This window comes from Nicotiana tabacum, chromosome 3 (genome assembly GCF_000715075.1).
Source record: "Nicotiana tabacum cultivar K326 chromosome 3, ASM71507v2, whole genome shotgun sequence".
Classification (NCBI taxonomy): Eukaryota; Viridiplantae; Streptophyta; class Magnoliopsida; order Solanales; family Solanaceae; genus Nicotiana; species Nicotiana tabacum.
In genome coordinates, this window is record NC_134082.1 from 182,969,821 (window position 1) to 182,983,995 (window position 14,175).

Sequence of the window (14,175 nt, forward strand, 5' to 3'; positions counted from 1 at the left end):
CCTTGATAAGGGGTTCATTGGTAGGCCAATGTGGATGTGTGTTCTAAGTTGAGTCGGCTTGGTTGACTCCGAGTTGTATTGTTGAGGGATGTGTTGATTCGATTGTTATTGAGCTTATTAGTGATCTGGGGAGATCTATGAGTTACTTTTCCCTATTTTGAGGTGTTGGGATTTGTTGGTTATACGCACATATGGTACGATTTTATTAGGGTCTCTCAGTGGAATTCGAGTAGGAAGAGTATTGGGTATTGCTCGGCGGATGGCGTATTGGTTATGTCCTTTCGAGTTTGCGTAATGTTATGTCAATTTCTTCGCAGTGGTTATGGTGATTTTCTTTGGTTATAGACATCAAATTGCGCGCGGTTGGTGATTTTGAGCATAGTGACTTGAGGTGTTTCATGTGGACCAGTGTTCCGATAGGGTCGCGTATTGCAGCGAAGTTATATGGAGGTATCCCCTTCGGGTTAGATTCATGTGTTTTATTTCTACAATGTGTGACGGGTTCTTAGCATTGTGTGTGGTGGTACTGGTAAACTTGCGGTATAACTCTCTCATTTGAGACATTTTCATGATTTAAGTATGTTCGTATTGTTGCTTGTTGGTGCGCGGATCGCACGAGTTGTGGCTTTAGATTGTATTGATGTGTCATGTCTCTAGAGTAGTTGTGTTAGATTAGATGAGATCGTTGGGATCTATAATGAATACAAACGGATTCGGTTTCAGCATGTTGGAAGGATAATATCGATGTTCGGCTCAGAAATTTGCTATGGTCCTTGTTAAGGGAGAGGTGGCTTCATGAATGGTTGATCTGAGAAATAATTATGAATCCGCGCGTTTCTTTCATCATTGGCAATATACAAAAGTGTTGAAATGAGGCTTTATTGGATAAGAGGTTTATTATTGGTATTGGGTTATATGAGCAGCTATTGAGATTAGAAGTTATCGCTATGGACGTTTGAGTTGTGTGGTATATCATGTGATTTCATCTTGAGTTGCGGACATGGTTTGATACATCTTGTCGGACTTATACGGTGAATAGATATGAGATTCCGATTCTATAGATGATTTCAGAAGTGAAAATTTAGTTCTAAGGATTATGGGCTAGGATGGATTACGAAATTTCAGTTATGTTGTGCTATTGGACCTATGTGGGATAGGGTGACGTGGGATCACCCCCGGGTATGTGCATGGTAAGATTATTTAGGGATTTGTTGGCTTATGGAACAACTCTAGGCACGTTCGAGGATGAACATATGTTTAAGTGGGGGAGGATGTAATGATCCGATCGGTTATTTTTAGCATCTGCACTTCGATCACTTGTTCTCGGGCATGACTAGTCCCGTACGATGTATTATGACTCATGTAAATCGTCAGTTTTGGTTTTTAGGTTAATCGGAATAGATATGAAAGAAAGATTCTCAGCTTGAAGCTTTAATTTGAGAGGTTTGACCAAGTCTTTGACTTCTAGTACTCGATCTCGAATTTGAATTTTTATGATTGGATTAGCTCCGTTGGGCGATTTTGGACTTAGGAGCATGTTCGGAATATATTTTGGAGGTCCGTGGTAAATTTAGGCTTGAAATGGCGAAATGGGGAAATTGAAGTTTGGAAGTTTGACCGAGCGATTGACTTTTTGATATCCAGATCAAAATCCGATTTCGGAAATTGGAATAGCTCCATTATGTCATTTATGACTTGTGTACAAAATTTGGGGTCAATCGGACATGATTTGATAGGTTTCGGCGTTGTTTATGGAATTTGAAAGTGTCTAAGTCCTTAGGCTTGAACCCAATGTGGATTTGGTGTTTTTGTGTTGTTTTGAATATTCGAATCCTCGAATAAATTTTTAATAATGTTATGGGATGTGTTGGTACATTTGGTTGAGGTCCCGCGGCCCTCGAGTGTGTTTCGGGTGAGTTTTTAGCGAGTCTGGGCATTAACGGAACTCAGGCATTGGTTCTGGTACTTAAATTTACAGCTGGGGTAGAAGTTTTACAGCTTGGGGAGGTGGTTTTACCGCTGAGGGCGGTGGTTTTATTGCGGTCGTGGAAAATGGTCCTCGGTCATGAAGAAACCGCAGGTCGCTGGTTCGACTTCGGAAGCCTATATCTTTTGATCTACAAGGAATTTTGAGATGATTCAAAAATGAAAGTTATAGACCTTCGTGTCTAGTTTCCAAAATGGTAAATAAATCATAATTTGGCCAAAATACTAAGGCCTGTTTGTGCAGCCACTAGAAGTACGGTCAGCGGTGGTTTACCGCGGTCAGCGATGATTTTTCGCTGTCAGCGGTAATGGTAATCTGAGAGGTGCACTATAAATACGAGATTTGGGGTTTTATTTCATATTTTGACCGAGAGAACTCGGGTTTTGGCAATTTTTCGAGGGATTTTCAAGAAAACCATCGGGATTTGGAGCATCCGGAGGCCTATTCGAGAGACAAAGGCATCGAGGGCTAGAGTTTGGAACGGATAGAGGTAAGTAATGCTTGTAAATGCTGTCCTGAGGGTATGAGACCCCAACTTTCACATCGTTGTGCTACTTTAAGGTAACGCATACGCTAGTTGACGAGCGTGGTGTCGTGCACCTTTGGGGATTGTGATTTAGTCCGTCCCGTATGATTGTTAAGTCGCGTATTTGATTGAAAACTATTTGATATAATTGTGTTTTGTAAAGTCTTATCATGTTTTGGACTGAATGCCATATTTGGGCCTCGTGCCAACTGTTTTGGTCCCTTATGGGGATTTTTATTAATATTCCTCATTGTTTTGACTTCATAGTTGTACTCAGTCATGCTGTATTCAACTGTTTTCATAACTCATCCATTTTTACTCTATTTTGATATTTTAATTGATATTTTGGGCTGAGCATCATATTTTACTGTTGCCCGAGTGGCATGAGAGATTTCTGACTGAGTGAGGCCGAGGGCCTGTGTTGTGAGGATATTATGGGATTGGGCTGTGCGTCGCAGCTGTGTGGTATTGATTTATGATTATGAAGCCGAGGGCTTGATTTGTCATACCACGAGGTGGCTTGATATGAGGCCAAGAGCCTGTTTGATTATGCCACGAGATGGCATTTTGAGGTAACACACATTCTAGTTGACGAGCGTGGTGTCATGCACCTTTGGGGATTGTGACTTAGTCCGTCCCGTATGACTGTTAAGTCGCGTATTTGATTGAAAACTATTTGATATAATTGTGTTTTGGAAAGTATTATCATGTTTTGGACCGAATGCCATATTTGGGCCTTGTGCCAACTGTTTTGGTCTCTTATGGGGATTTTTATTAATATTCCTCACTGTTTTGACTTCATAGTTGTACTCAGTCATGTTGTATTCAACTGTTTTCATAACTCAGCCATTTTTACTCTGTTTTGATAATTTAATTGATATTTTGGGCTGAGCAACATATTTACTGTTGTCCGAGTGGCATGAGAGATTTCTGACTGAGTGAGGCCGAGGGCCTATGTTGTGAGGATATTATGGGATCGGGCTGCGTGCCGCAGCAGTGTGGTACTGATTTATGATTATGAGGCTGAAGGCTTGATTTTTCATACCACAAGGTGGCTTAATATGAGGCCGAGAGCCTGTTTGATTATGCCACGAGATGGCTTGATATTGCGCTTGAGCCGTAAGGGACCCCTCCCGGAGTCTGTACACCCCTAGTGAGTACGGGTACCCTGAGTGAGTGATATATTGATTATTCCACGAGATGGATTGATATTGCGCTTGGGCCATAAGGAGCCCCTCCCGGAGTCTGTACACCCCCAGTGAGCACGGATACCTAGTATGAGTGATATATTGTAGCCCGAGGGGCTATTGTTGTTTCATATTGATGCCCGGGGGGCTGTTCTTGATTCATGTTTGCCCGAGGGGCAGTTCTTGATTTATGTTATGCCCAAGGGGCTGATTACGAGTGATTGTGAGGTAGCCCGAGAGGCTGGTTTTGTTGATATTATGCCCGAGGGGTGGTTTATGATACATGTTTTGCCCGATGGGCTGTTTACGTTTCTATCATTTTTACTCACTGTTTTTATCACTCGTTTGAAAATATTGAAAGTTGTTTTAAAAGGGTTTTACTAAAACTGAGCTTGATTTACAAAGAAAACGATTTATGTACTGTTTTGGAAGTGTATTGAATTTGTAGCGTTATGATGTGTCTTACGTGTTTTCTTACTGCTCAGCTTTCACTTACCTTTATTACTTACTGAGTTGGAGTACTCACATTACTCCCTGCACCTTATGTGCAGATTCAGGTATTTCTGAATCCGGTGGCGGGTGTTGATTACTCAGCGACAGAGTCATCGGAGTTAGCAAAGTAGCTGTCCGACGTTCGCAGCACTGCTCTTCTCCCTCTTGTCTTCCTTAGATTGTTTTTAGTATATTTTCAGACTTTTTCGTTGTATTCATCCCTTAGTATATGCTCGTGACTGATGACACCCCGAAGTCGCGCTTGTGTATTTATTCCACACTGTTCATTTAGACTTTCATTATGAGATATCTAATTAATTAAAGGATTAAAATGATTGTTAGTGATTAAATGGTTAATTCAGGAGTTGTGTCGGCTGACCTAGTTTCACGATAGACGCCGTCACGACCGAATCAGTTTTGGGTCGTGACAATTATGAATCATGAATGTGATTACCCATTTTATATTATCATGAGAATTATCAGAAAATTATGGTATGCTAAAAAATCTTAGCTTTAGTCATTAGTGAGAGCAGGACTATTTTACAGTGTGCCCTTTTATTTTTTTCATTTTATTATTTAATTGACGTGTACTTTTTATGTTTTCTTAAATTGCTTTACTTTATGCTGTTAGGGTTATAATTCTTTTGAAACTTAGATTTTCTTTGTATCAAGTGAATGCTCTCAAAGTGGTTCGAGGCTAACAAACAAGTGTTGTGTTTCTATCCCCCCACCCCTTTCGCTTTCTCCATTTTATGCATTTATTTGAAAATTTAATATCCTCTGATAGAAACAAATATTTAGGCTAAATGTGGGAATTGAGATTGAGTTTTTCATTTTTCTTTCATTAGATCTATATTGTTTTTATATTTGTAAGAGCACTTTTCGCAGTCAAGTATAGTAGTTAAGAAGTACTAAGCCAAGCCCCAAAAGGAAGTCCGGAACCAAAATGTGGTTCTTTTCGAGTCAAAGAACAAAAATATCTGGAAAAAAAATATAGTGACCAAAATATATGTAGCATTTTTTTTAAAAAACGTTATAACTTAATGGTCGTTTGGCCAGTTAAGTATAGTGTTTTTTAAAAAGACGTTGTATTTGAATTAAAAAAAGCGAAAAACTATAGCGTCTTTTGTTAAGACGTTATATATATATATATATATAGTGTCTTAACCAAAGACGCTATATATATAATATAGATTGTCTTCTTGTTACGATCCCAAAATCGACACGATCGTAATGACGCCTATCGTGAAATTAGGCCAGCCAACTCATTTCCAAAACAACCACGTTTTCTTTTAAAACTTAAGAAAAATGATTTTTCAACAGAAACCCGATAAAGATATAAAATCAAGTTTAACAAAGCAGAAAAACACAAGCCCGACCTTGAGTGTCACTAAGTCATGAGCAAAATACTACAACTGTTTGAAATAAACAAGACTAACAAAGTCTGAGAATATCCAACAAATATGCTAAAAGGTAGATAAGGAAGGAGAAGGTGGAACTGCGATCGTTAGGCATCTACCTTGCTATCTCCAAGGAAAGTCCACAACTGAAATGATCAGTAACCGCTACCATGGCCCGAGATACCTAGATCTGCACATAAGGTGCAGGGGGTAATGTGAGTACATCAACTCAGTAAGTAACAAGTCCAAACTATGGACTGACAGGTAGTGACGAACCAAACCTCAGCAGATAATACAATTAAACTATACAGAAAAGTAGACATGCTTGCAGTTCAAGTAAAACTCAACAGTAAATGATACAGGCTGAACAGTACGGAGTATAAAGCTCAGAAATCTCTATGTACCGATGTACATATAGCATGATCAATGTTCCATACACCTCCACTCATAAGTACTCAACCACTCGGTACTGTATATAGCCATCCGGCCAGGGAAGATCCATCCCCGAATATACACACATCACTGACCGTAGTTATCCAGTACCGAGGAAGGCCACTCCAGCCCCATGGAGAAGATCCATCTCCTGGTATCAATACTTCGGACAAGATCCATGTCCAGGGAAGATTCATCCCTCAATATTATCAACTGCGCTCACTGGGGGTGTAAAGACTCTGGAGGGGCTTCTCTTAGCCTAAGCGCTATATCAAGCCAACAAAGGCATGATCAATAACTCGCTGCGGCGTGCAGCCCGATCCCATATTGTCACTCAATATTAGGCTCTCGTCCTCATTAAGTCATTACTCTCCAGTCTCACATACACGGGCTCAAAATGTCATGATACTAGCCCGAACAATAATATGATTTCAAATAACAATAATCGAGACTGAGGCATGATATAATATGTATGAACAGGATTGAGTATAGAATATCAATGAAGCTAATGATATGACAACAGAAAGTACGCAAGTTGAAAAATTTTACTTCATGATATTATTCAAAGGCATAATGGTTGTCACGACCCAAACCGATGGGCTGCGACGGGTGCCTGAGTCCTACCTGTCAAACACCCTTAAGCATGCATCTAAGATACGAACCTGAATAACATCTACTGAATTACGAAAATAATATACATGAAAGAAACCTAGCTTCAAGGCATATGTATGTATACAGGCAAGATACAGTGGCGAGCCGGCAAGGCTGCTATAGATAACTATACATCTAGAACTGAAAGCCGACAAGGCCACGTACAACCCAACTAGACATACTGTCTACAGACTTCTAATAGAAACATAACACACACACACACACACACACACACACACACACACACACACACACACACACACACACACACACATATATATATATATATATATATATATATATATATATATATATATATATATATATATATATATATATATATATATATATATATATATATATATATATATATATATATATATATATATATATATATATACATACATACAAATTTATCGTACCAAAATCAAAGCAGCTCCGAATCAAGTGGAGCATGCCAATTCTCGATGATTAGGGATCCTAAGGAGGGAGACCTTCAGCTCGCCTACCTACACCTGCGGGCATGAAACGCAGGCCCCGTGAAATAGGGCGTCAGTACGAAAAATGTACTGAGTATGTAAAGCATGAAAATTAGTACGTAAAAGACATAGATGAACATGGAATATAGAAACACATCTTTAAATCTGAATAACTTTGTAAATTCTGAAACGCTTATAATGTCATGCACGTGCGTATAAAGGTCGTGCCATGCATAGGTATGGGTGTACATAATATCATCAAGTCGCTGAGGGCATCCCATCATATCATCTCGGCCACTGTGGGCAACATCATCAACATATACCAGCTTATTAGGTGGTGGTGCGTATATAACGCCGTAACCTTTTTCCATATCCCATATACATATACTTACATATATACGCGTATATAACGTCATCTGGTCATGGGTCAATGCACATGTATAAATGAGTGAAATTGTTACACCCCGTAAGTTTAACCACCTTTATACCGTTATATATATATATATTTGATATGGTATTTTGAGTAGAACATTTTTGTAAAGAAAAAAAATGGTTTGAAAAATATAATTTTATATTTTTATTAATATTACTACTTTCGAATATGTTTTAAATTATACTCATAATATGAGAAAGTTTATGAGATTTTTTTATTGTAAAGATAGAAATTATTTTCTTACAAGAAAAGAAGGTTATCTTTTTACAATTGTAAGAATTAAGCGTACGAAAAATTTAAACTATTTTTATGAGATTATAAAAATTAGAAGTTGATAATATATATATATATATATATATATATATATATATATATATATATATATATATATATATATATATATATGCGTGTGTGTGTGTGTCGTCCAATATTTTAACGAAATAATAGTATATATATTTATTTTATATGGTACCACATGACCATGATAGCAAAGTGTATTATAGTAAGTTATATAAGGCGTATTAAAAATAAGTAAAATTTTAAGTAAGTTGAGATAATTCTTAATTATATGGATAATTGATTAATTACCAAATAACCGGATATTACCTAATAAGTAGATAAGAATTTAAAATTTCCTACCCCACACCACGTGGCACCTTGTGACATTCAATCAAATGACTCATTAGTCAATTGTTATATGTGTCACATAATGAATTTGAGTGGCCAAAAAAAAAAAAATCATTCCCACAGTAAGAGTAGCACCGTACGTTATCTTCAACTCTCCTAATCTGCCTTTCACTTCTGTAAGTATATTTCAAAAAAAAAATCACCTTTTTTTGTACTATTGGATTATACGATCATTAACTTATCTATCAGTTATTCTGCTTTAGCTTATTAACCAGTTGATTGGAAATGGTTTTGGTTTTGGAATTTGTGCATCTTCTTCTTATGGTGATTTTGACGGAAGGTTGGAGATTTGGTATATGCATATCTTTTCTTGTATGTGGTGCTGGCAAAATAGGCCCAAATTTTATTAGCCCGCCCAATCCATCCATATTTTATTGGGCTGGATGAGTGATATTTTAAGAAATTTTTATCTTCCTATGCCACGTAGGAAACTTTATTACCCTCAATGTTTAAGGTTTGATTTAATTACACTTAGTATACCAAATTATCAATCTTATACTATACTTAATTAAGGGTCTAATTAATGAGCAGTTTTTACTCCTTAATTAAAGGTATCCATATATCTCACGTTTCTCTATCCCCCTAATTCCTAAGACCTATGCAGTTTTTCCCCTCCCCTTTCTTCCTCTTCTCCATTCCTTCTTCTTCTCAAAAAATACAGAGATGGAAATTGCAATTTTGTTACGTACGAAATAGTAGGGCCCACGCTTCCCTATTTCTTTTCGGATTCAAAATCATATTCTTATGGTTTTATGACATAGAGCTACTGCCTTTTTGGTTCTTTACAGAACAATAGCTACCCACGTTCTTCATTATTCTCCATTTAAATTCACCAAATATTGAAGATAAATCTTCAAAGTTCATACACACATTTACCTTCAGCTTCAAATTTTCTCAATGAAGAAGAACAAATCTTCAAAGAGATAAAAGAGCAACAATTTCACCATTGACATCCATTAAAAAGCTTTGAATCTTTGAATTCAAATTTGGGTTTTCAAAAATCATTATTTGTTTTGATTGAGTGTTGTTGTAAATAATTGGGAATATGTTTTGGAGTTTATATCTCAATTTTGAGGGGTTTTGGTGAAGATTTAGACTTGGTTTTGGCTGAATTGTAGATTGAAACTCGAAGAAGAAGAAGAAGAAGAAGAAGAAGAAGAAGAAGAAGAAGAAGAAGAAGAAGAAGAAGACATATTGCAGAAATTGTAGATAAATTGTAGATAAATTGTAGTTACAGTTGGATTGATCAGAATTTGAACTAAATATATCTTCGCACATGTTGACTACAAAATTTTTCTCTTCATCTACAAATATACTACAAATCAATTTTAAGTATGTATAAAGCAGTATTATTTGTAGGGGTATCTACATAATTACTACATTTATACTACAATTAAACTACAATCTATGTAGAAAATCTACAAATTATTTAAAAAATATCTACAAACTGAGTACATTGATTTTTAATATCTCAATTCCCATTCAATTGTAGCATAATTGAGATTTTTGACATAATTGCGTTTTTTCAAAAGATTTGTGGAAGTTTTAGTCGTTTTTGATGTGTGAAAACAGAAAACAAAGCACCTACAATTAGAATAAAAATAATCTACAATTTATCTACAAAATATCTACAAACTGGGTACATTAAATTTTTATATCCCAATTCCCATCCAATTGTAGCATAATTATGATTTTTGACATAATTGCGTTTTTTCAGAAGATTTGTAGAAATTTTAGCTGTTTTTTATTTATGAAAACAGAAAATAAAGCATCTACAATCAGAATACAAATAATCTACAATTTAACTACAATTTATCTACAATTTCTGCAATATGTCTTCTTCTTCTTCTTCTTCTTCTTCTTCTTCTTCTTCTTCTTCTTCTTCTTCTTCTTCTTCGAGTTTCAATCTGAAATTTAGTCAAAACCAAGTCTAATCTTCACCAAAACCCCTCAAAATTGAGATATAAACTCCAAACCATATTCCCGATTATTTTCAACAACATCCAATCCAAACAAATAATGATTTTTAAAAACTCAAATTTGAATTCAAAGCTTTCAAGTTTTTTTAATGGCTATCAATGGTGGAAAATATATGGAAGAACAGATGAAGATGAAGATGAAGAACAGAAATCTCCTTTCCGTTTCAAAACTTGAATTTAATGTAGACTCAATCAATCGCAAGATTTTTTCCTGATTTTTAGCGCGTTAATTATGGAAGATTTTGCCCAATTAATCGTGTATTAAACAAATGGTACAGAAATTGTAGGAAAACTGTGGACTGGACGGGTAATTTACATAGTATGCACATATTTGGTAATAAGGTTTCATATATGCTATAGTTAGGAAAAAATCCCATATTTTAAGTGGATCACATTTGGGTTTCAGCCCATATTTTACCCATAAAATATGGATATTTGTGGGTAAAAGTTGGGTAATATATGGGTTGGTAATCTACGCTACTTTCAGTCTTTCACAACACATTTTCCAGTATTGATCTTCGTCTCCTTCAACAGATGGTTTCTCTTCATCAATCTCTTTAAAGGTAACCTCTCTGCCCCAGTCCCCTAAAACCTTCTTCCTCGTCCTCCTCTTTTTCTTCTTTTTTTTTTAAAATTTTAGAGCTAGGGTTGGTTCTTAGCTCAAAAAATAAGCAGAAGTTATTATTTATTTTATCATTCCAAATTTAATTTCAAGAAATATATCATAATTGTTTTCTATGGTGGAATTAATTCCAAGAAATATATCATTTTGAATTTGTGATTGTATAGGCTAATTAGAAGTCCAATAAACTCCCAACACCGAGAGCACCTATCTCGCTACTGCCGACTTCACTCAACGAGAACTTCCTTTTCCTATGGAAATCGGCGTTCTATCCACAAACCAAGTAATTGTTTTTCACACAAAAGGAAAATATAAATCAATCCCCAGTTTTTCTTTTGTCTTTCCTTTTTCTTATGGGGTTTTGATTTTTACACTTTCGAATGTCTGCATAACTGCTTATAACTATTAGATTTTTTGTTCTGTGTTTCTCCCAATTTTAAGTTATAAATTTTCTCAAGTTATTTCACTAAGAAATTTCAGCTCAGAAATGAGTTTCGTAATGAGTCCAAATATGCCATTGTTATATTTTGAACTTTTGCTTTCTATGTTAGGTAGAGATGTGTACGGAGGTTAATGAGGAGGCTATTAAGGAGTAATGTGATGTTAGTTCGTCAATCCCAACAAAACGAGCTAAAAAAATACTTCCGTTGTTTGGAATACTTTTCAAAAATTGCCTCATGCTAGTATTGGTGAAAGGGGCAAAGCGCAATGTAAGATATGTAAGATGATCTATGTAGCAGATTCTAAGTCTGGCACTTCAAATTTGAAGCGACATATTGATGCACACATAAATAATACGCAAGAGCGTAGGTGTGAGCCAATTGATCAAGCAATTTATCGGGAGAAATTGTCTGTGGCTATTCTAAAGCATAATTATCCTTTCAGCTTTGTCGAGCATAAAGGAAATAGGGATATCTATTTGTACTTAAATCCAACTGTCAAAACCATTTCAAGAAACACCGCCAAGTCTGATATTTTGAAAATGTATGATAGGAAAAGAATTTCTAAAAAATGAGCTTGCCGCGATTCCTAGTAGGGTGTGTTTGACTTCGGACATGTGGACTTCTGTAGCATCAAATAACTATATGTGCTTAACTGCTCATTATGTTGATTTGAATTGGATTCTTCAAAAAAGAGTATTGATTTTCCGTCATGTGCCCCCTTCACATTCTGGTTCAGTTTTAGGTACTTTACTAATTGAGTTTATTAAGGAATGAGACATTGAAAAGAAGATCTTTACTCTTACTTTGGATAATGCTAGTTGCAATAGGGGTGTGGTTGATATTTTAAAAGAACATTTATCTTTAAGGCGTTCACTAGTTTGTGATAGAAAGTTCTTTCATGTTCGTTGTGGGAACCACATATTGAATTTAATAGTGAAGGCTGGTTTGGAAAAAGCTAATGCATCTATTGTAAAAATTAGAGAAGGTGTTAAGCATATTAAACATTCGGAAGGATAAATTTTGAAATTTGTGGAATGCATTAAGAATCTTGTGCTACCGTGCTCAAAGAAGCTTCGCCAAGATATGACTATTCGTTGGATTTCTACTTTTCAAATGCTTGAAAGTGCTCTCCTCTACCAGCAAGCTTATATTAAATATAAGTTAGTTGATACTGATTTTAAATATGCTCTTTCTGAGGAGGAATGGAAAAGGGTAGAGACGGTTGCTAAGTGTTTGAAGTCATTTTATGATATCACTATATTGTTTTCCGGAAACAAATATCCAACTGCCAATTTGTATCTACCTAATGTATGGAAAATTCAAATGCTGTTAGAGGAAGAAAGAAATAGTAGTGACCTAGTTATGAATGAGATGACTACATTAATATTAAGAAAGTTCAAAAAATATTGGAGGTCTTACAGTAAGATCTTATCACTTGCCATTGTCCTTGATCCTCAATATAAAATGAAGTTTGTGAAATTTTGCTTCTCCAAAATTGATCCTGCGACTGCTGATGCGAAGGTAAAAATTGTTGAAGATCATTTGCAATTGTTGTTCAAAGAATACTTGGTATCTTCGACCTCAATTTCCTTAATGGAGGAGCATGCTTATGGTAGATGTACCAATGAAGCAAGGGATGAGTTTGAGGAGTTTGATGTGTTTGAGAACCAAGAGTCTGGTAGAGGTAAAACACAATTAGATTTGTACATGGAGGAGCCTAATCTTGATCGTAAAGCAAATCCAGATTTGGATGTGCTTACCTTTTGGATGGAAAATAGACTAAGGTTTTCAGAACTCTCATTGATGGCACGAGATGTCTTGAGTATACCTATTACCACTGTTGCCTCAGAGTCTACCTTTAGCATTGGAGGTCGTATTATTGGAAAGTTTCAAAGCTCTATTTTGCCTGCAAATGCAGAGGCAAAGTTGTGTACTAGAGATTGGCTTTGCGAACAAGAAGGTAAATCATTTTATTTATACTATTCTTTTGTTTTGTTCTTTTGTAATAGTGCTCCAATAAATTAATTTTACCTTTTCTTGTTTGCTTTTGTAAGATTGTAGTAAATCAGACACTGATGAGGATGAAATTGCGGTAGACCTGCAGCCGTATCTTGATAAACTTAGTTTACATTGATAGGTAAAGTTGTGTAGAAATAGTTATGGCTAGCTTATGTAAGGAATTTACCCATGTATGGACTATGGAGTAAGCAGAGACAATTGTTGAAGGATGTTTCAGACTTTGTTTCCATGCTTGGGAAAGTTGCATTTGCTATCTAGTCTTCAGTCATATCTTGATATTTCAGTGTTTGTGGTTTATTTATGTCATTTTTAAGCACTAGTTCGACGAGTTTATGGCAGTATCTCTATTATTGTAGAGTTTGAAAAAACAGCAGTTAGGTTGGCTTATTTCATGGCAGTATTTTATTTATGACAGTATCTCTGTTATTGTCAGTTGCTAAAGTTTGAAAAAAGACAAAAAAAAAAGAAAGAAGTAATTTGTATGATAATATTTAGGAGTAATATACTTCATTAACGAAAATATACAGGCTCTTTCCTTGACGAAGTTTGGAATCTATACCAAACTATTGTAATATCAAGTTGGCCATGTCAAAATAAAAAAGATAGAAAACTTATGGTCATTGAATAATTTCCAAATATTCTTGTAACTGAGAAAATATAGAAAATATTTTGATAACAAGTTGATTAAGGTCAGTTTAATTCTAAAATCAGTTTTTAGAGCAGTTTCTCAATCTCACAAGATCGATCTGTTAAAAACTGCATAACACAAAATGGATAAAATGGATCATGCCCATTTTTTTACCCAACCCATATTTTACCCAACCCGTATTTTACCCAT

General features: G+C 35.6%; 1 protein-coding gene across 5 annotated transcripts; it reads left to right on the plus strand.

Moving 5' to 3' along the window:
- The first annotated feature begins 10,665 nt into the window (after window positions 1-10,665).
- Window positions 10,666-13,623, plus strand: LOC107817627 (zinc finger BED domain-containing protein RICESLEEPER 3-like). Of its 5 annotated transcripts, none has more exons than XM_016643486.2 (4): window positions 10,668-10,816; window positions 11,043-11,158; window positions 11,427-13,278; window positions 13,373-13,623. In XM_016643486.2, the coding sequence occupies exons 3-4, from the start codon at window positions 12,402-12,404 to the stop codon at window positions 13,450-13,452; spliced, it is 957 nt and encodes a 318-aa protein (XP_016498972.1). In that variant the 5' UTR covers window positions 10,668-10,816; window positions 11,043-11,158; window positions 11,427-12,401; the 3' UTR covers window positions 13,453-13,623. The 5 variants fall into 5 exon arrangements, with proteins under 5 accessions (XP_016498971.1, XP_016498972.1, XP_075106381.1 ...); XM_075250280.1 differs by having other exon boundaries at window positions 11,431-13,278; XM_016643488.2 differs by having other exon boundaries at window positions 10,669-10,816; window positions 12,840-13,278.
- Window positions 13,624-14,175: the final 552 nt, after the last annotated feature.